At 38.6% G+C, this 23,081-nt stretch overlaps 1 protein-coding gene across 1 annotated transcript; it reads right to left on the reverse strand.

Annotated features, from left to right (window-relative positions):
* Positions 1 to 18,006, reverse strand: UBXN8 (UBX domain protein 8). The gene is made up of 8 exons (XM_010838811.1): positions 17,306 to 18,006; positions 12,815 to 12,937; positions 11,949 to 12,019; positions 10,179 to 10,301; positions 9,276 to 9,413; positions 7,561 to 7,602; positions 2,612 to 2,686; positions 1 to 589 (listed from the first exon to the last, which is right to left on the reverse strand). Exons 1-8 carry the CDS (start codon positions 17,391 to 17,393, stop codon positions 422 to 424), a joined length of 828 nt encoding a protein of 275 aa, XP_010837113.1. The 5' UTR covers positions 17,394 to 18,006; the 3' UTR covers positions 1 to 421.
* Between the last annotated feature and the right edge of the window lie 5,075 nt (positions 18,007 to 23,081).

Here is a 23,081-nt window from a genome sequence, read left to right on the forward strand (position 1 = left end):
GAGCTTTGACACATTTTCAAAGTTTAATTTCTAGAAATACAGCAGACTAAACATTCCTACTTAGAAGACCTTAAAGAGTTTGAGTGGTGAAATGTTCACTATGGCAAGGCACGCTGAAAGAAGAAACTGATAAATGACATCAGCTGGGAAAAATACAAATTAATGAGCACCTTACTGTATACATTTCTATCTCATCCTCATTTGGTACATTGTAATATGGCACACTCCCAGATTATTACATGTAGAAAGCAATCCTTTTCTAATACTTTATGTCCATACATTTCCATGGAGATCAACATTGAAATGTTTACGGCCTTGAGCTCAATCAACGTATGGCATGATTTTAATGTGAATCCTCTATTGTCCTGTAAGGTCATGGTGTAACTGATTTCATGTAAAACAGCTAGTTGGCATTTCTAAACTAGCTGCTCTGCTCCTTCTCTTCCACGTTGAGTACAGTATCCACAGTTATTCCAATGTCCTGCAGTGACCAGCCTGCCTCCACTTCCAGAGGCCTTCTGGGAAAGGAAGTAGAAAGGCTGTATAGGGATGTGCGATACCCAAGCTTCATCATCCAGTCAAACAAGACCTAGAAGAGAAACAGCTTCGTTATAAATGCTGCACACGCTTTGTCCCTCATGATAGTTTATGATCTCTCATTGTTAAATCATGCCCCTAGGAGTCATGAAACAGAACTTTCGTATCTTTCAAAGGAACTTTCCAGTGTTTAAAGCAAAACAGCATGCCATGAATTTTGAGATGTGAATGACCCTTGATACCTTTTGTTTCAAAGAAGGCCTAGGGACTACTGACACCTACAGGCAGCAGAAGCATTTAACAATTAGGAAAGCTCCAATCATTGGGAATGGGGAGATTATTCACTAAAAAGGCTAAGAACAAAGGGTTAGCATTTGGGAAAAAAGTCATTTAGATTACAATCAAAGCCAATAGGCCACATCAAAATCACCCAGGAACAGTCAAAACAGACATGTCCACGACCCAGAGACTCTGCCTTTTGATAACAGGCCATCCCTATGAATGTATTGCATTTCCTGTCATAAAGATTCCCACTGTAATTGTCCAAATTTCCACTAAGACTCCTGCTAAAGGATGGTGTGTTGCTTTAGGAAGAAAGCTCAATGACAGAATGTTCTCAGGGGATGCTGGTATCAATTATACATATATCAACTTATATCAATAATTATACTTTATATCAAAGTGATACTTATATCAATTATAAGTAACCCTTGACTTCTACCACCATCCATGTCCCTGTTGATATTCCATGTAATAAATGTGCATTATGTCACAAAATGCCATAATTTTCCAGTATGTGAATGAGCCTTAGTTTAACCAATGCCTACATAAGCACTTATTACCTTTGATCACCTGTCATTATTCCCAAAGAATAAATTCTCATAAATGAAATTACTGGGCCAAAAGATATATTTTAAAATATATACTGATAAATTATCCCTCAAGAACAGCAGTCTAAATTACATTTACATGAATAATGTGAATGTAATTTAATAAGAATCCCTGTTTTCTGCACACACTGCCCCAAACTGGGTACTCTTCTTTTTAATCTTTGACAATTCGATAGGTAGAAAATGGTATCCATTTTAATATGCACTTCTCTAATTCTAAGTGAGACCAAATATTCTTTTCATGTTTATCACTTGGTTTTAAATTTTTCAAAATTTTTTAGCTAGCATAATCATCATTACTTTATAAATATTTATTAAAGTGTTGTTGTTTGGTTGCTAAGTCATGTCCGATTCTTGCAACCCCATGGACCCCCACCAGGCTCCTCTGTCCATGGGATTTTCCAGGCAAGTTTTTTTTCTCTAGCTAACATAATCATTACTTTATAAATAATTATTAAATTGTTGCTGCCAAATTTTTAACTTGATGAGCTTTATAGAATTTAAAATTTTTATGTAGTCTAACCTACTAGTATTTCCTATTATAGTTTATAGCAGTCTAGACATAGAAGGTTAAATACAGCAATAAGGAGAAATTTATTTAGATAATAACTTAGATTTTTAATGCATGCATAATGATAAATTCAAAGGTACTTAAAATCAGAAATACACCAACATATTAGTAATTGGCTTTGGTGTCAGATGGCAAATCAAAATTGTTTTTCACTCTACTTTTCTGTATTTTCCAAATCATTGCTAGTGAACACAATATTGTTTTTAAAAGAAAAAGAAGTCTATTAGAACAAAAAGAAACAAGCTTTAGAGAATGATCTGAAAACACATACAAGCAGTGTGGCTTCTTAGATTAATAATCCATTAGTGCTAATAAGAACAGAGTTAATAATAGCTGCTTCCTAAAGATTTGAAAGCATCTTACCACTGAGCTGTGAAAATATAATTAAAAAACAAAACAAGGAAGAACTGAAAAAAATTTGAATGCAGAAATCACAATTCAAGAAGGCTCAGCAAGCCTAATTCTCCAAATTTCTGTCACGTAAAGCATACATAAATCCCATTTACCCTGACCTGATGGTAATGCAGACAACAGACAACACATCCTCCCTGCATGGGAATAAACTATTGCCAAATTCAACACAAATATTTCTCCGAATATGATTTTTCCTCACCTGTGAACTGCAAGACTTAAAAAACCTTCTCCTCAGGACACGTCCACTCGGACAGCGGAGAGCTACAGTCACAACCTGAGGAAAAAAGTGTTCAGATGAGAATTCCAACCACGGCTGTTTGTAATTCCAAAATCACTACTCCTGTGAAACACCTGTACCCAGTTCTAAGCACTCATGTGGGGTTTTGTAGAAACTTAGCTCTCAGAGTTGCACGCCAACATTAAGGTCCAGTGAAAATTCACCTTAAACACAGAAATAATTCTTCTGAACCTGAAAAATATCTTCCTACTGCTTGAGGAAACCAGTGATGGAGTCTTCCAGAGAGGGCGCCAGAGACCCGAGGTTTCTGTCTGCCCAGACAACACCAAGAGGGCAGCTGGGCCTCGAAAGAGGCCTTACCAAGCCGAGATGATCCAGAGCCGCCTCAGAGTCTGCAGGCAAAACAAACACTGGACTGGAAGGAAACAAAACGCTACCCAGGCCACCCCATCACCGTAGGCTGGGCACCATGTCTCCCTCATGAGAACGAGAGATGAGCCTGGAGTTAGTCCTGGCTGCTGGGGATCTAGGAGACCCCCTTTCCCTGAGCAGCTTTGTTCTACATATTGAGTTCCCCCACAGTTTTTCCTCTGATAAAAGTGTTAAATAGCTAAAAAGAGCTTGCAACATGCTAGTATTTTAAAGAACATTCTAAAAAAGAAAAGAGTGGGAAAGACCTAGAGATGATCATATTAATAAAGTCAGAAAGAGAAAGACAAATACCATATGGTATCATTTATGTGGGGAATCTACAAACAGATGCAAATGAACTTATTTACAAAATGGAAACAGATTCACAGGCATAGAAAACAAACTTTCGGGTACCAAAGTGGAGGGCTAGATTAGGGGTCTGGGATTAGTAGATACAAGCTACTAAATAGATGAACAACAAGGTCCTACTTGTATAGCATAGGGAACTATATTAAATATCCTGTAATAAACCATAATGAAAAAGAATATGTATAGATGTATAACTGAATGACTGTGCTGTCCACCAAAACTAACACAACATTGGAAATCAACTATACTTCAATTTAAAAAAAAGAAAAGATGACAAATTAGTCATTAATTCTGACATTCATTATTCACCCTCAGGAAACCCTTTCTGATGGTCCTATGGAAAGTGTTTTAACCCTTTCTTATGGGTAAGAAAGGCACACTTCCCAGACTAGAATGCTATCTTTTTCTTGTCTTTTAACTTTTATGAACGTTATCCTAACTGTCCTGGGAGTTTTGTTGGCAGCACAGTTACAGAAATGGTGGAAGTGGTTGTTTTATAGCAGCACCCACCCGCTTCAGGAAAGCCACGTTAGCACTATTTCCATGCAAGTAGGTAGAGTGTTTTATTCACATCCAGATTGGTGTGATGTTGAGCTCTGTTACTACTTCTACTAAAGGAAAGTTTTATAATAAAACACAAACTAACAATCACAAAAGCCAATTTTGCTTATTTGTAGAACAATAAAACCTAACTTTTACAGTGAGGTTTTGTTCAAACTTTAATGATCTAAGAGGAGAATTAAGGCCAAAAGCTTTCAAAGAAACTAAGGTTAAAATATAGTGACTTAATGTTTACCATTGTGATTAGATAAATACTTAAGAGAAATGAACAATCATTGTTTCAAACCTAGTTACTGTTCTGTTATAACAGTTACTGTGAAAGGTGGGTGTGTAATTTTCTCCTAAGGCTACTGACGTCCAATGGACTGACCTATGAACAGGTCAAAGGCCTGGAACACAGTCCAAATTGTAAAGTAAATCTCTGTCCCAAACACAGAGTGTTAAATGAAATCTAAATGAAAAGGGGCAGCACTAATTAAAATTTGGCCCCCCTTAAAATGAAATAAGACAGCATACAATAATGAAAATAGTTGCTATGGTACTATGGTAATTACATGATGATTTACAAAACTCTTTTCAAATTATCTTAAATTCTACGGTTATTGTCTTTTCAGTTTAAAAGCAGAACAGTAACATGTGGTGACTATTCTGTTGTGAATTCTAGACTACTTATAACTCTTTTGATAGTTGTAATATGAAATACATAACAAGCACTTAAATCAGGGTGTAAGGCTTAAGAATAGCATTGTTTCAGATACCGCCCCCCTTTCAGAATCCATGTCAGCCATTAGTTCACTTATTAGTCTGCTCCTAAGTCCAAGGAGGCTTCCACTATAACAGGAATTTTCTCACATGGCTATTGCAAAGCCTACAGAGCCACAGCTACTACATATACAGGATACACACTCACACAGTGAAAACTTCATCCTGTTCTGATAACCTTTAAGATGAATGTTAGTCCCTTCCCTGAGCAACACAGATTTATTAAGATGTCCCTCTATTCTGTGGGTGACACCACACACTTAATGGGCCCAACTTTAATAAGAAAATAGAGAATGTCCTGAAAATGAAAATCTCCAGTATTCCTAAAGGTGAAATTATTCTTTTATATATGGATTCATGAAACAGCTGTGTGGCTTAGGTATTAAAATATATTAGTTATGATGGGCAAGCTTTATGTATGATGATAGATCATGATTATGGTATCAGAACAAAGCTTCAAAGTTGACAAAATACAAAAGGGTACTTTGCAGAAAGCCAGAAACAAGTATGACTATGTGACTGACAAAGACAGACATCCTAAAATCTGGGGTTACTGTGGCATAGTGCTCATTGCCAACTCCAGGTGTGCCTTTTTAACTCTGAAAGCACTTTTTTAGGGTGACGGGGTGAAGGATAGGTAGGAAAGGCACACTCTCCAAACTAGAATGCTTCCTTTTTCTTGTTTTTAACTTTTATCACGATGACGACATTCCACGCCTAAGGTCTACTTTCATTATTATTAAACAGTCCAAGTACAACAGAGGGGAAAGGTCAGGCAGAGACACCCAGAGGGGCCAGGCTAACTGCTCAGAAACAGCTCATTAGATCAAAGCGTTGGCTGACTAGGTCAAGGAGAATAAACTGGGACACCCAGAGTCATCCAGGGAGGTAAAAATAAGGGCTGATGAATGGCTAGCAGAGAGTTAGGAATTTATCCTTTGAATTCTAAGAAATCTATGCGCAGTAGCAACTGCACAGGTGGAAAACGCCTTGCCCAGTGATGATTCTGACAGAATCAAAATCTTCCAAAATTTATTTTCTTTTCTTGATTAGTGTAGAATATACACTAGACAAGTATCAAGTGGTATTAACTATACATTAGTGGCATTCTTCACAAAACTTTATTATATAATTTAAAGTTGCTTATACCTGATTGATACTATGTATGTATGTGATTCTCAGGTAACATGTAATTCTCAAGTAACAATTTTTTACCATAATTTTGTTGACTTTATTAACCAAAAATAGCAAAGAGGACCAAAAATCAGAGCAAGGCCAGAAGAGAAGCAAATAGGAGCAAGGAGAAGCAAATAGGAGCAAGGAGAAGCAAACAGGGATAGTATTGCTTCTAGAGTAAACAAGGGAATTAAGCCCAGAGGTCTCACACAACCAGAGGGCCTGGGCTCCCCGAGGAGGGACCTCAAAATCCTGCCTGTGGCTTCAGCCTCAAGTTGAGGAGATGGGATGAGACATGACTGAGGTTCATCCCAGCTCTAAAACTCTAAAACTGTGACAGACACTTTAATGAGTGTAGCACAGGTCATCTGTCCAAGTATGGGAAAAGAGCAGAAAAGAAACAAAACGGAATGACTATGAATAACTCTTATAAAGAGGAGAGCAACACCAACTGCTTCCAAGTGGAGATGTGTTGACCTTTTTAGGCTCACAGACCTGAGATTCTGAAGAGCACACTCCTACCTGTAGTCACAAAAAGGTACAATTTCAAAGGATTCACTGACCACCTGACGTCTGTTATCACTGGTGACAGACTGGTGTTCTGTGGGAATAAGGTCATGTGCTTTAAAGCCGGAGAAAAGGCGTTCCTTGTCAACCCGAGCTGTACTTAGTTACTCCCGTATTTTAAGTGGTTGTCACGGATACCAACCCAGAGCTTGAGGAGAGGTGAGGATGTAGGAGGGTCAGAACAGACATATCATGGGTGTGGATGTCATGGGTGTAACAGGGAGGAATCAGACCTTTGGCTTTTTCTTAAATTGTGTTTCTCCTGGGACTATGATTCTCCTAGGACTGATTGCACACTTCATTGTCTCTATTTCTGTAAGACTTTCAGAATTTTCCTCAGTATTTTAGTATCCAAAATACTAACTTATGAGCTGCAAATGTGTTGGCAAAAATGAACGTGGCCTCCAGCACGTTCATGGCTGCCTCAGAAATGGTTTTCAGGGACTGTAACAGTTGCTGAAGAGTCAAGAAATGGAAAACCATCCAGCTTGCCTTTGCCTACGCCATTTCACGGCTTTAAAAATGTGCTTCTGTACCTCAGAGACTGAGTGAAACTGAGCTGGGCAACCGCAAAAAGGTGGCACAGATTATGGCAAAGCAGTTGGGCAGAGGACACAATGCAGAGTTGGGATTCAGTCCAACCCTGACCCCAAACAGCAAACCATCTTTCAATTCAAATGCCTACAAAGTAGCTGCATCCTTCATTTTCTCTTTTTTAATGGAAAAACCACAATTTGAAGTCATCTGCCTATTTTGATTCTATTTTAATAGGCAACTAATTTGATGACCCAACATTCTAGAAAAGACCACATATCCAATCTCTGCCCGATGAAGTGGAAGGGCTTTAAAACACAAGCTCAACAGACAGCAGGCTTCCAAAATAGGGCTTGACTGAAGCATTTGATACCACCCCATATTTGAAACAAGACCTAATCATGGTGCAAACACATAAACACTGTACTATTTTCTCTTTCTAAACCCAAATGTAGGTAAGATGTACTTACTTGATGTTAAAGAAAATTAAAAATACATTGATTTTCAAAGAAAAAAAAAGATAAGCTTACTTCTTCAGCTGTTTCAGGAGGTTCTTCAGGTAAATCAAGAACCTAAAGAAAAGTAAGTATTTAGTAACAGGAATGTAAACAGAAGAAGAAAAAAATAACCTCGAAGAGAAGAGTTCCTTTCAACATGAGTTTGGACATACCTATGCTTAATGAAATCTTTTCTTTTAATATACATTTATAAAATGTTTACAATGAGGACTCAATAAACATTTTTGGATAAGCAACTCTGTACTAACAATACATCATAAAAACAGGATTTGAAAAAAAACCAGATCTCAGATGACAGCTGCTAATCTATACACATTTAAAGAACATTATGTTTATGCTGTTCTAAGATATTACATAAAAATGTACTACTAAAGAAACAGAGGATAAAAATTAAATTCAGTAAAACTCCGTGATTATTTAGGTTCACACATATATGCATCAGGATGAGTACATATATATTTCTCTTTACTGGCGCCTTCTAAGGGGTGGAAAACCACCATTCACTTTGGTTGCTTTCATGATTTATCCACGTTTCCCTATTTCTGTTAATCTATTAAAAAACCAGATGTACAAAGCATTTTCTCTCACTAAAACAGTGTACAACAATTTCACCTTCAAGGGATGCTTTTTATTTTTTAATACCATAGATTCCATATTTTATAACATTTTATCTAACAAATATTCATTGCATTTATTAAGTAAATCATTTGTTTTTGTTTGGTATCAAAAACATATGTGATGGTCAATTAGAATTTACCATCAGCATGAGATAATCTATGCTATTAACAAATAGCAAAGAATCTTACAAATGTAATGAGTCCATGTAGCTCTCTAGATCTTTTTCAAATGTTAGAAACAGTTCAAAGACCCAGTTCCTACCCTCAAGCTCTATGAAGGGACCAGGAAACCTCAGACTGAGAAGCAATACATTGAAAACTACTTGTAGGGAACACATAGCTTAGCAGCTTTCCCTAAGACTCAATAGAAACACACTTATTTCAACCTTAACCAGCTCCAAATTGGTCTTCTTAGGGATTAAAGATTTGAAAGAAAAGAAGGAATAATAAACCTGGACACTGCTCCAGAGTGAATGGTTGCTAACTCATTCCCTAAAAGGGGCACTGGGGACAATGATACATTCATGTTAATAACGTTAGCCACTCAACTAAGCTCCAGTACTTTGGCCACCTGATGTAAAGAGCCGATTCATTGGAAAAGACCCTGATGCTGGGAAAGACTGAAGGGAAAAGGAGAAGGGGGCAGCAGAAGAAAAGATGGTTGGAAGGCATCACTGACTCAATGAACATGAGTTTGAGCAAACTCTGGGAGATAGTGGAGGACAGAGGAACCTGGCATGCTGCAGTCCATGGGGTCAGAAAGAGTTAGACACAACTGAGCGACTCAACAACAAAATACATGACTTCCTTATATCTTAGCTACCCAAAGGAATGTCTTCGTTAGTAAATATTGCATTTTTTGTTTCTACATAATTAAATTACTTCCTTAAAAAGAACTGTTTACTAAATGTACTATCATTTATCTTCCTAGATTCCTTGTAAGTTTGGCTCAGAATGCTAGTATTTAACAAGAAAGTGATTTTTAATGAAGCTGAAGTGATTCTTAATGAAGACACCATCTGGATTCCCTCAATATACCACTTCCACCCAAAAAACAATATCCCTACTGTATGCAGATACAGCTCAGTGAACAGTTATTAAGTAATGAACCTCCTTCTTCATGGGCTGCTCAGCGGGTGGTGAAACGTTGGTTACAGGCTTGGGCAAGTTCCGTCTCTTTGCTGCTTCTCTGTTTGATGTTTCAAAAGATGTCTGACTCTCACTGTCAAGCTCCAAATCTTCATCACCCTGGTCAAAAGCAAACTCAATTCAGAAGTGAAGTCACTACCTAGAGCAGTTGTATCTTCTGTTGCCATCTTTCACATTACCTTTCTTACCAACCCTTAATGGTTTCATGACGTATTTACCATTATGAAATGGATACAAACATTCTGCTTCACTGTCAGAATCCTGTTTACCCCTACTGGATCATCTTCTTTATGAGATGATGAAAGGTACAGTGTAAATAGAAAGCCAAAAAAGAAGTCTTTGGGACAGAAAGCATCTTACACAAAAAAATCTACAGCCAGTTCCTCTAAAAATGAATTTATGAATATCCTTTTTTCTCTGAAGAAAACGTAACATTGTAAACTTCCACTTGCAAATGACAAAATTCATACTCAGTGCCAAAGGAAGAGAGTCAAAGGTCAATTTGACTTCAAAAAACAGAGCTAAATTGAATATAATGTGAGCTTGTAATACCCAAGAGATTTGGATGCCCTCATATAAAAGATGTGATTTAATCAACAGTTTTCTCAGACTGTCTTAAGTTAGAACTTTTCAAGGATCTAAGTTATATGCTCTTTAGGCACCAAAAACCACTTAAACATTTGACATACAAATATGATCAATAAAAACTCTCTCTATATATAACTGATATATAAGCATTATTAATAAAGACTCCTAAAAATAGACTAGAATAATAATTTACAATTTTTAAAATAATTAGTATATGTTAAAGGAAACATAAACAATAGCAGAATTAAAAAATATGAAATGAGAATATTTTCTAACCCCAAGTTTATGACCATTGCTTAACTTCCAGGTTTCACCCGTCATCTGATAAAAGCGTTCTTCCAGCTTTTTCAATTTCATTTCCTGGCTAGGTTTTAGAACATTCTCTATGTATCTGCTGACCTGTTCAAAAAAAAAAAAAAATCAGGTGACTATACACTAACAACCCTAAGATTCTATTTACATTGTCTATAAAGTTGTAAATAAGAACCAGGTAAGAAGTGGTGTTTTAACACTAATTCAGTTTTGCCAAAAAACCTACATCCTCCACTGTTGCATTACTCTCTAAAAATTTGCATTTGTACACAATGCAAAGAAAACCAAATGTTCTATCCTTCTGCTTGTCTGGCAGTCTGCTGATACATCCTTTAATGGGTTTTCAGTGCAACAAAAACTTACTAGGGTTGGAGATATAAGTATGCCCAAGTGCTACCTGATATTTCAAGATCATGAAAATAACTGTTAAATGATCATCCATGGTAAATGCAACTTCTAGTTAGCAAAACCAATCTTGGATAGGATGAAGCAAAAACAGTGCTCAGAGGTAAAGTTATGGCTATAAATATCTAATTAAAAAAGAAGAAAGGATGTCAAATTATTAACTTTACATCTTAAAAATCTTGAAAAAGAACAAGTTAAACACAAAGCTGGCATATGAAAGCAAATAATAAAGAAGACATAAAAACGGGATAGAATAGAAAAACAACAGAACCAATGAAACCAGAATTGGTTCTTTGAAAAAAAATTAACAAACCTTTAACTTGACTAAGAAAAAGAGATGACTACCAAAATCAGAAATGAATGTAGAGAAACTGAGACCCTCAGAAATTGCTGGTGGACATACAAAATGGTGTGGAAAATAGTTTGGCAGTTCCTCAAGAAGTTAATATATAGAATTACCACATGACCCAGCAATTCCATTTCTATGTATATACTCCCAAAGAATTGAAAGTAAGTTCTCAAATATTTGCACACAAATATTCACAGCAGCACTATCCACAATAGTCCAAAGGTGGAGACAACCTAACTGTCCATCAGTGAACAGATAAACAAGTTTTGATCCATCCATACAGTGGAATATGACTCAGTCATAGGAGGAATGAAGTGCTGATTTATGCTATATGGATGAACCCTGCAAAACATTAGGCAAGGCAAAGAAGTCAGACACAAAAGGTCACATGTTGTATGATTTCACTTGTATGAAACATTCAGACAGATCCATACAAACAGAAAGCAGATTGCTGGCTGCCAGAGGATGAAAGGAGTGAGGAATGGGGACACAACTGTTTAATGGGTTTGGGGTTTTCTCCTGGGGTGATGAAAATGTTTTGGAACGAGACAGAGGCAGTGGTTGTACAACATTGTGAATATTCTAAACGCCACTGAATCACGGGCTTCCCTGGTAGCTCAGGTGATAAAGAATCTGCCTGCAATGCGGGAGACCCGGATTTGGTCCCTGGGTTGGGAAGATCCCCTGGAGAAGGGAACGGCTACCCACTCCAGTGTTCTGGCCTGGAGAATTCCATGGACTGTATAGTCCATGGGGTCGCAAAGAGTTGGACATGACTGAGCGACTTTCACTTCTCAATGTTTAAACCTCTTAATTTTTTAGATGGGCTAAAAGGGTGATAGGCAGTAAGGCCAGGCGTGAAGTCTGAAGACGGCTCTCTGAAGTGAAGTGAAAGTCGCTCATTTGTGACCTAAATTTGAAATTCCCCCGGATATTTTTGTATTTTCTCTATATAATACTTTCCAAACAGTAGGCTTTACCTTTTCACCCTGTGCCTCTTGTTGTTTTTTCCTCACAAGTTTTTGCCTTTTCTCGTTCTTCTCTTCTTCTTCTAAGATATCAAAACATATAAGTGCTTTTTAATTCCCATGTATCCGTAAGTTGAATGTTATTTTCTCTGAAAATCATCTGTAGATCCTCACATTTGGGGAGAGAAAAGCTTTCAAAAAACAGATTTATTTTTCAAATAATAAAGATCAGATAGACAGAGACAGTTGAAACAAAGAAATCCGCAAGAAATTTCTTTCTGTAAGAAATGTCAATCTGTAGGAAAAGGTCTGTTCTGAAACAAAAACTTTCTGACATGTATTAATGTTGCGTGTTACAGTTTTGGTAGGGAGACTTCAAGAATAATGATGTTGGGGTTTTTTCCTGCAGGTGCCGGATAGGGTTTTAGCAGCTCTACAGAAGCCCATTCTCACACATGAGGTGTGGAATACTGTGCTCCAGCTATTTGGTCACCCTTGGACATGACGGTAAAAGCAATACGCCTAGATTCTCAACGTGGGGTGTGAGTGGCAACCCTTTCGGTGACTTAACCAATATTAGATTATAAGCCACTGAATGTCAAGAGAAGGGATCTCTGCTGTTGTAGAGACCTTTTAAAGTTTGGGTTAGAAATGATATAGTTTCAGACGTATATACAAGAAAAAAGAGCAATTTCTCATAAAAATATTGGGGTATAGCCCATTCAAAATTGTTAACTAAAGTTGTAAGTATTACTCTACCATAAAATTACATAGCACAAATGAATGGTAAAATAATGCTTATTGTGCAAAAGTTCTCGAATAAAGGAAAGAAATTTCAGTAGAAAAGTATAAAAGGGTAGCATAAAGAGTAAACTTACCTTTCAGATAAACTTGGGAAGGTTTAAATGAGTTAACCCATGAGGTAGTCACAGAAATAATTAATGTAAGAAGAGCAAGCAGTAGGAAAATCCGGCCACACAGCAAAATTAGATCTTTGATTCCTTATAAAGGTTAAAAAAAAATTACAATTACAATTCAAAACATTTTTCTTGATACTAATAATGAGTACTAATACATTAGACAGAAGATTATCTGTCTAGAAAAGTATAGTAAAATTTAAGGTATGTAACTGTCTTAAGATTTTTCATATAGTCTCCTTTGGGCAACAAAATTCATCACGACTGTCATTACCAGAACAAGTTTTCAGAAAACGATTCTAGAACATCTTATCTCTCAGGAATATAAGTATAATCTGAGTGACTGGCTACATTATAAATATATGACTATCCATAATGCATAAATTCTGGTTTCCTTTCTGCCCAGAGAAGGAAAGAAAATAATCCACATAATTGGGAACTAAATTGTGATAGTATCATCTTATCAGATTCTAGTTCTATTTAAAAAAAGCCACTCCCATTGAAACACGAAATTCTTCTCACAGGTAAATTATGCAACTCTGTACTTCTCTATTGCTCAATATTTACTTCATCATTTATAAATAAATTTACTAGATACACGTTTGCCTAGAAAAAATTAAAATTTCAGTACTTTTATTATTTTAAGAACCAAATGAAAATTAACCAGCAAAAATGTAACAAGTACCTTCTTTGTGTAATACACTTTGCCAAATGGTAGGGAGTGTACGTATAAAGTTGGATTAAAAATGGTTTCCACCCTCCATGAATTTCTAGTTTTGTTTTGTAATTCTCAAAAGTTACCAGGCAAAAGTACAGAGGAACCATCTTACCAGTGTGATGGGGGCTGGCAGTTAGTCAAATAACTAAGAATTTACAAAGGAATCATATATACAGACTTAAATATTTTATTTTTAACTGAAAACATATATACACGCACACATACATATACATACACACACACACACATGTATCATCCTTAAAAAAATAAGCAATTTAAATTTGTTTAAAGTTTTTTTGTTTTCTTTTGCATTACAGTCCTTCCAACCTTTGCCAGCATTAACTACTGATTCAAGTATTGTTCAGTATGACATGTAATTAACTCTAGAGTAACTATGATCATTTCAAAAGTAAAAGTAATTTGATACCTAGAGTATTCATATTTAGAGAAACAAATGCTTTATGGAATTTATGTTCTATAACACTGCTTTTTGTTCTAACAAGCAAGCAATTTCAAATGGGAATACAAAAGAACTAGATTTATGTGTACACCTCTCAAGTAAGAAATTTTTAAATTAAGTTGAGATGTTTTGTTTATACTATGCTCAAGAGCCCATATGCAGGACACTTCAAAGGATAACAAATGTGATGAACCAGCATTAAAACACTTAGCTTAAGTATAAGTAAAAATGTATCAGCAATGAATGCTTTTACAGAGTGGAAAAAAAACAGATCCTTTCTCAATATATGTCCAAAAATATAGCACAGGTGAATGAACATGTCTGAATTCTCTTTGGTAATTCAATTAGCAGTTCCAGCTAAAAGTAGCAGTATCTCTAAGTTCTGGTCCAAACATAACTAGCCCTGCAGCTGTTGCACTGAGATGTATGATTTTTAAAATAGACTAAAACACTGTGACTGGATATTTGCAGAACCAGTAACAAGAAACCAAAGTAGACAACTACCAATTCACAACTGTAAGTGGAAAGGCTACCAGGAGGCCAGTTGCATTTTCCAGAATTTTTTACTTTTATTAAATTAGATATTGTGATAAGTGATGGGAATACAAAAAAAGAAGGAGGTGGGGGGGCTCTGTGCTCAAGGATATTATCCTGTGGTCAGAGCTTATCGTGTGAACATCTCCTTCTGCAACTGAGTAACCACCTTCTCATGGACTAGTGACTCAAATAATAGTGCAAAGTAGATTATAGATGAGCAGAGTAACGGTGAATTCTGTAAGGTAAGGAAGCAGGTAGATTCTGGAATAAGCGTGAATTTAACATTTATGTCTATCATTTAGATAAAGGTCTTGTTAGAGTCCAATATGGCTGGGAACTTCTAGAGAATGTCTATAGATTTTTTAAAAGGCATTTTTTAAAATTTCTTATTTTAAACAACGTCTGGGTACCTGACTTCTTGGGGGTAGGGGTAACGAGAAGAAATATACAGAGTTAAATTTCATCATGGTCTCTTAATTCCCTTCTTCCCTCTCTCTTTCCTTCTCATCCAGTCATTGATTTATGCATGCATGCAGCGACTAGAGATTGAACACCTGCCTTCTGTAGCGAGAGTGCAAATCCTAACCAATTCCAGGGAATTCTCACAGTGGCCAATTTTAGAAGTGAGTTTAATAAGGGAGACAGACATGTAAACAGATCATTAATATGTCCAAAAATGAACGAATTCTCCACCAGTCCACATTTCCTTTCATTTTTCCCTTTATCACTGGTACCACCAACTGCTTGAAGTTGTTCTTTGCCACATGTAGGAGTCATCCTTGAATCTCTGCTTTCCGTCACCCAAATCATTAATCCATCAACATCCCTGCTGATTCTACTTGGCTAAAATCCCAAATCTGTGCGCATTTCACCTCCTCTGTTATCCTATGCTATGCTATGCTAAGTCACTTCAGTCATGTCCGACTCTGTGCGACCCCATAGACGGCAGCCCACCAGGCTCCCCCATCCCTGGGATTCTCCAGGCAAGAACACTGGAGTGGGTTGCCATTTCCTTCTCCAATGCATGAAAGTGAAAAGTGAAAGTGAAGTCGATCAGTCGTGTCCGACTCTTAGCGACCCCATGGACTGCAGCCTACCAGGCTCCTCCGTCCATGGGATTTTCCAGGCAAGAGCACTGGAGTGGGGTGCCATTGCCCTCTCTGTTATCCTAGTCCGGGCCAACTGTCATCATGACTTCCCTACTTCAGAAGCCTAACATGCCTCACTGCTTCTGCTGTAGCATCCTTGCAAAACATTCTCCACACAGAACCCAGAGACCTCTAAAAAGCCTTAAGGAAGTCCCTTAACCTCACCATATCTCAGTTTCTGCCACTCTAATGACAGAAAGCAAATAGGAACTAAACTGCTTCTTGATGAGTGTGAAAGAAGAGAGTGAAAAAGCTGGCTTAAAATTCAACATTCAAACAAGTAAGATCATGGCATTCAATCCCATCACTTCATGGCAAATACATGGGAGAAAAGTGGAAACAGTGACAAATTTTATTTTCTTGGGCTCCAAAATCACTGCGGATGATGACTGCACCCATGAAATTAAAAGATACTTGCTCCTTGGAAGAAAAGCTATGACAAACCTAGACAGTGTATTAAAAAGCAAAGACACCACTTGGCTGACAAAAGTCTGTATGGTCAAAGCTATGGTTTTTCCAGTAGTCATGTACAGATGTGAGAGTTGGATCATAAAGAAGGCTGAGGACAAGAAGACTTGATGCTTTCCAACTGTGGTGCTGAAAAAGACTGTGGAGAGTCCCTTGGAATGCAGGGGAAGCAAACCAGTCAATCCTAAAGGAAATCAACCCTGAATGTTCATTGGAAGGACTGATGCTGAAGCTGAAGTTCCGATACTTTGGCCACCTAATGCGAAGAACTGATTCATTTGAAAAGACCCTGATGCTGGGAAAGATTGAAGGCAGAAGGATATGGGGTGACAGAGGATGAGATAGTTGGATGGCATCACTGACTCAGTGGACATGAGTCTGAGTAAACTCCAGGAGATAGTGAAGAACAAAGAAGCCTAGTGTGCTGAAGTCCATAGGGTCACTGTCAAAGTGTCCGACACCACTTAGCGACTGAACAACAAAAATAGGGATTATAATAATACCCATCTTTTTGCCTTTTCATATTGATTGTAAAGCGGATTAGATGAAATAATGAATGAACAGCATTTAGAATTTGGTGCTAAATGAATGTTACTGATACTATCTTGAGCCAATCTCCCTCTATGTCTCCTTGATCCAGCCTCAATGATCTTCATCCTTTCCCTCCAACGCGTCACAGTTCCTTTGGAATGTTTTCCGGCTTTTCAAAGGGTTGATTCCTTATCATTTAAATCTCGGCTTAAATTCCTCAGCAGGTTTACCTCACGTCAGTTTATTTCCTTTTGAGCATTCAACACAATTTGAAAGTCCTATATATGTTTGTTCCTGTGCTTTCTGCCTCTTGTTCCCTTACACGCAAAACTTCCAGATCAAGGGCGACTTTTTCAGCCACCTGCAGTCAACTTCCTCAATGAAGCGGGAGTCTCGCTTTCCCCCTACCAGACCCCTACCCGGACCCCGATCCAGACCTGGATCCGGAAGAGGGAGGACGGCGCGGTGCAACATGGGAGTCGTAGTCAAAGCCGCCCAGAGGCATCGCGGCTGGGAAACGGGAATTCAATGCAGTGTTCATGGGGCCGTTACCCGAATATGAGGGTCAAAAGGGAAAAGCCAACACTTACCGAGATCTGGTTTCCCACGTCGGAGCTCCAGACACAAGAGGGGGAGAGCAGAGAGTAGAAAAATACCAACAACCCCACGAGAAGCCATAGTGACGGGAGCCCCGTTTCCGGGCGGAAGGCCCGCCCCTTCCGGCTACGCCTCCCTGGGAAAGTGGAGTGGAGCCCTTGTTAAGGGAGGAATTTGGGGAGACAGCTAGACCCTGAAGCCGGCGGGTCGTTGGTCAGATTGAGATGAGCCCAGGTTTTTGAACTCATAATCTGTAGCGTTAGAACAAATGCAGGACACCTCACGTCACGTGGGCGGTAAGACGGCCTCGCTGGCGCCCGCCTAGTCAAGTCCTGTCAAACGTGCTCTCTGTCAAGTCAAACGTGGGCTCTGGCGAGGCTGACCGCACCTGGATTCCGGAGACTGTGAAAAAGAGTTGTCAAGAGTAAAATGAGGCGTAATGGAAAGGATACGGGCAGTTGACGCTGTGAGGAGGCAGCCTGGCCCTTTAGCCTTGTGTCCGTAGAGGGTGCTTTTGGACTTTTGGGTCCGAGCAACTGAGCGCCACTCTGCCGCAGCACCTTCTTCATCGCCTCAACGGTCTCCGGCCCATTTCGTGGTCTCTGGTTCCTGTGGAAAGGTGATTCAAAAGTGAGACCTGGCGCCTAATCCTGGAGACCCGCCACCCCTTCTCCGCTCCGGGTTAGTTTGGCCAGCAGGGTTATTGTTAAAGACTTAACTCGGCCTCACAGTTCTGTGACCTCATTGCCATCCCGTGACTCACCTCCACGGCGCTTCTGCCAACCTACAGCGCAGTTAAGCTAGGGAGATCCTTGCAGTTTACAAGCTTTCATGCTTTGAAAATTCATTTTCTGACCTAGCCATCAATTTTCCCCACCCTGGCATTTAGTTCAGCTAACATTTATTGAGCCCCACAGTTTGCTGCCCGGAGAATTTATGAGACTCAAATACGTGTAAGTTAGTGAATTTGCCCCCAGAAAGCTCAGAAACTCAGTTTAGTAGCCTTGTAAACAGATAAATACAGCCAGTGCTTGAGTGTTGTGATAAGGATGGGCACGGGGCTGTAGAACCCTATCCCCAGCGAGGGCTTGAAGGCTTTCCTGAAGGAAATCATGCCTAAATTATGTCCTAAAGGTTAGGAATTGGGAAAGGGGGCAAGAGGAAGAGTGGGATTTCAAGTTTAGGAAATTGAATGCAGACAATCCAGGAATTAAAATATTGCAGTTTCAAATTTGAGTGGAGGTGCCTAGAGGTAGGTTGCAGTTAGGAGCACACAGGGCTTGGCTTTGTAGGCTAAGAACTTTATCCTGGAAGTAAAGGTGCAAAATAGGAGGGCACAAACTCAAAATGAGTCTAGATGAAGTATTATAAATTTTCATATGGCATACCAATGAAGTAATTAACTATATTGACTCAGAGCTTCTCATTTTTTGTCTACATGAAGAAAGGAAAGAAAGGAAGTTCCACACTTCTTATCTGTCTTCATTTTGGTGTGATTTCCTTGTTTAAGCATTTTGCTTCCTCTCTCTGTATTCCTAGTATAATCTGTTGATGACAGCAATGAGTCTCTGTCAGAACAGTAAAGTGGAGCTTCCCACATACTCTAAGATTTGCATGATGTTTTAACACATTTCCCAAACTTTGTTGACTGTGAAGTCTCTTCACCACAGTTATCTACTTCTATCCACCCCTTCCTCCCACCAGACCACCAAACTAACCTATTCAACTAAAACCAAGTTTCTCACTGCATTAAGGGAGAATACTGATGTATCATAATTTTTGTAGTGTCTTAGAGGGGAGTTCAAGGATGATTTTTATAAGGCTTTTCAAATCTAGGTTGGAAGGGTTTAAGGTAGTCTTTTTGATGTTGAGCTCTAACTGGGATTAGACATAGTACATGGTATAAGAGTTTAGTTCTGGTGGACATAGCAAGATGCAGGACTTGACGGCAGATGTGGCCTCTTTTTGATAAGAACGGGAATTTTCCCAATTGAGTGACCAATTCAGCTTCTTAGTGCATGAGAGGGAAGCTTTTTACCCAGATGAGTAACCTGTTGTTCACATAATTAGATTTTCAGGAAGTTTATAAAGCTAACAGTGAAGGCAATTAAGTTATGTGCTGATTCACAGCTATCCTTGTTGGCAAGAATTTCCTGGAACAAAAAGGAAAGTCATGTTGATTGATGTAAGGTCACAGTTCTCAGTGATCATAATTAAGCTATTGTTTATAGGTGTTTCAGTTCTTACAATAAAATCTTATATGAACACTTTGAGTATTGCATAAGAGGAAGAAATGATGTGTTAGTTGCTCAGTCATCTCCAACTCCTTGTGACTCCATGGACTGTAGCCCACCAGGCTCCTCTGTCCGTGGGATTTTCCAGGTATGGATATACTGGAGTGGGTTGCCATTCCCTTCTCTGGGGGAATCTTCCTGACCCAGGATTGAATCAGGGTTTCCTGCATTGCAGTCTGATTCTTTACCATCTGAGCTACCAGGGAAACCCTGGTATAAGAGGAAGGGACTTTTAAATCTTGATAGTTTATATTAAGTCATTCTCTATTAGCATTCTTAAAACACAAATTTCACATTTTTTTATATTTAAGAAATGATGCTACCAGTTTTCTTTATGTGTAAAAAAGTAGGATTGTTGAGACTTCTGTGGTAGTCCAGTGGCTAGGACTCTGTACTCCCAATGCAGGGGGCCAGGGTTTGGTCCTGGTTGGGGAACTAAATCCCACATGCCACAGCTAGGAGTTTACATCCTGCAACTAAGGATCTTGTGTGCTATAGCTGGGACCTGGTGCAGCCAAATAAATTAAAAAAAAAATTTAAGTAGGATTGCCATCACATTTTAAAATCAAATCATATTTGATTGGGGGGAAAATGTTTATTAACACATAGCATGAATTGTATGTATTAAGAGAATCTACACTCCTGAAGATGGGGAAGGACAGGGAAGCCTGGTGTGCTACAGTCCGTGGGGTTGCAAAGAGTAAGACACGACTGAGTGACTGAGTAACAACAACAGAACTGCTTATGTTACCTAATATTTGAAATTTTTGTATTTAAAAAAAACTAGTTAAGTTTTTCTATAGCTTATGACAATTTTCAGACAAAAAAGTTGAATAAATTTAAAATGACTATCCATACACCCACATTTTATTATGTCGTTTGTTGTTTAACTGCTAAGTCATGTATGACTGTACAACCCCATGGACTGTAGCCTGCCATGGGGTTTTCCAGGCCAGAATACTGGAGTAGGTTGCCATTTCCTTCTTCAGGGGATCATTCCAATCCAGGGATCAAACCTGTGTCCTTGCATCTCCTGGTTTGGCAGGTGGGTTCTTTACCTCTGAGCCACCCGGGAAGCCCACATTTATACATATGATCATATGTATACATATGATCATATATCTGTCAATCTGTCCATTCATCAATAGGTCTTATTTTGATTCATTTCATAGTTGGAGACTTTAGAACATTTTCCCCAAGATACTTCACTGTGCGTATCATTAACTATATCATATGTGTCTGCATACTTCAAATATATACTTCAGCATGCATTTCATTAACTACACTGAAAAGCTAACATCTTAACTCTACCCTTCCTTGGATTCCAACATAATCATTGTTAAAAGATAAACTGAAACATGTTAAAAATTTTGAGAGTTTGAGCAAAAGTTGATTCAAACCTTCTCTCCTGATAGAAAAGAGCTCTGGGGAGCCAAGAAAATGAAGGACTTTACTAGGCAAAAGGGAAGAGCAACACGGAAGTTATTTTAGGCAAAACAGCAGGTTGGTTATTGCAAGGCTATTTTAGAGGATGGCAGGGGTCCAAGAAGTAGATTCCCTACCTAGTGCTGATCAGGTGATTCCATTTCTGGGAGAGCTGAAGCTGTAAGTAAATTCTGCATTTGGTGGTGTGGGGATTCTCATAATCAATCCGTTTTAGGCCTCTTGTCTTGTTTCTTAACCTCATATACTAGTGCAAGATAACAAAATTTTTCCCAGAAAGTAACCATTGTTTTGATTTTTTCTTTCTACTATAGATTAGCTCTGTCTCTTTTAAAACATTTAAAATCCCATGGACAGAGAAGCCTGGCAGGCTATAGTCCATGGGGTTGCAAAGAGTTGGACACAACTGAGCAACTGCGCACACATAGGACTTCTATAAATGGAATGATAGAAAATGTGCTGTTTTCATTAAGCTTTGTACACACATCACGATTTTTTAAACTTTTTATTTTGAGATAATTTTAGGTTCACATAGAGTTATAAGACAGAATACAGAGGGAGCACATGCATTCTTTACTCAGTTTCCCCCACTGGCAAATTCATTCAAAATTATAGTACAGGATTTATATAAACAGGAAATTTATATTGACACAATCTATCAAGCTTGCTCAGATCTTACCAGTTTTACGTACACTCATTTGTCGGTGCTGTATACGGAGTTATTACCTGTGTTTCCTGTGACCGCCACTAGTCGAGATACATAACACATAATAATAGCTCCATCACTATCTCTTGCCCTACTTTTTTATAGCCACAGGCACTTCATTTTCTATCCTTCATCACCACCATACCCCAGGCAACCAGTAATCTGTTCTCCATCTTTTAAGTTTGTTGTTTCAAGAATATTATGTAAAGTGAAATTGTACAGCATTCATTGACATGAAGTGAAAGTCCCTCAGTCATGTCTGACTCTTTGTGACCCCATAGACTATTCCCCATGGAATTCTCCAGGCCAGAATACTGGAGTTCATTAACTACAACGAAATGCACATCTTTTTTTTAAATTCACTTATATTAATTGTACCGTTCCTTGAGTACCCATATAAGCATGTTTAAAAACAAACTAGCAACTGGGACTCTTGTGCTCCCAGTGCAGGGGACCGGCTTTGGTCCCTGGTCAGAAAACTGGATCCCACATGCTGCAACTAAAGCCTGGCACGGCCAAATAAATAAATACTTTTAAAAACTTAAAAAAAATATTGAGTCATATTAAAAATTTTAATATTGGCTTTTGAGATCAGATCAGATCAGATCAGTCGCTCAGTCGTGTCTGACTCTTTGCCACCCCATGAATCGCAGCACACCAGGCCTCCCTGTCCATCACCAACTCCCGGAGTTCACTCAGACTCACATCCATCGAGTCAGTGATGCCATCCAGCCATCTCATCCTCTATCGTCCCCTTCTCCTCCTGCCCCCAATCCCTCCCAGCATCAGAGTCTTTTTCAATGAGTCAACTCTTCGCATGAGGTGGCCAAAGTACTGGAGTTTCAGCTTTAGCATCATTCCTTCCAAAGAACACCCAGGGCTGATCTCCTTCAGAATGGACTGGTTGGATCTCCTTGCAGTCCAAGGGACTCTCAAGAGTCTTCTCCAACACCACAGTTCAAAAGCATCAATTCTTCGGTGCTCAGCTTTCTTCACAGTCCAACTCTCACATCCATACATGACCAAAGGAAAAACCATAGCCTTGACTAGACGAACCTTTGTCGGCAAAGTAATGTCTCTGCTTTTGAATATGCTATCTAGGTTGGTCGTAACTTTCCTTCCAAGGAGTAAGCGTCTTTTAATTTCATGGCTGCAGTCACCATCTGCAGTGATTTTGGAGCCCCCCAAAATAAAGTCTGACACTGTTTCCACTGTTTCCCCATCTATTTCCCATGAAGTGATGGGACCAGATGCCATGATCTTCGTTTTCTGAATGTTGAGCTTTAAGCCAACTTTTTCACTCTCCACTTTCACCTTCATCAAGAG

This window comes from Bison bison, unplaced genomic scaffold (genome assembly GCF_000754665.1).
Source record: "Bison bison bison isolate TAMUID 2011002044 unplaced genomic scaffold, Bison_UMD1.0 scf7180017864105, whole genome shotgun sequence".
Lineage (NCBI taxonomy): Eukaryota > Metazoa > Chordata > Mammalia > Artiodactyla > Bovidae > Bison > Bison bison.

Excerpts from the sequence above, each read along its gene's own strand:
- UBXN8 (XM_010838811.1), bottom strand. The coding sequence starts at position 17,393 with ATGGCTTCTCGTGGGGTTGTTGGTATTTTTCTACTCTCTGCTCTCCCC. Across the intron at positions 12,938-17,305 it reads ACGTGGGAAACCAGATCTCG|GAATCAAAGATCTAATTTTG; the intron begins GTAAGTGTTGGC and ends AACCTTTATAAG. Across the intron at positions 10,302-11,948 it reads AAGAGGCACAGGGTGAAAAG|GTCAGCAGATACATAGAGAA; the intron begins GTAAAGCCTACT and ends TTTTTTGAACAG.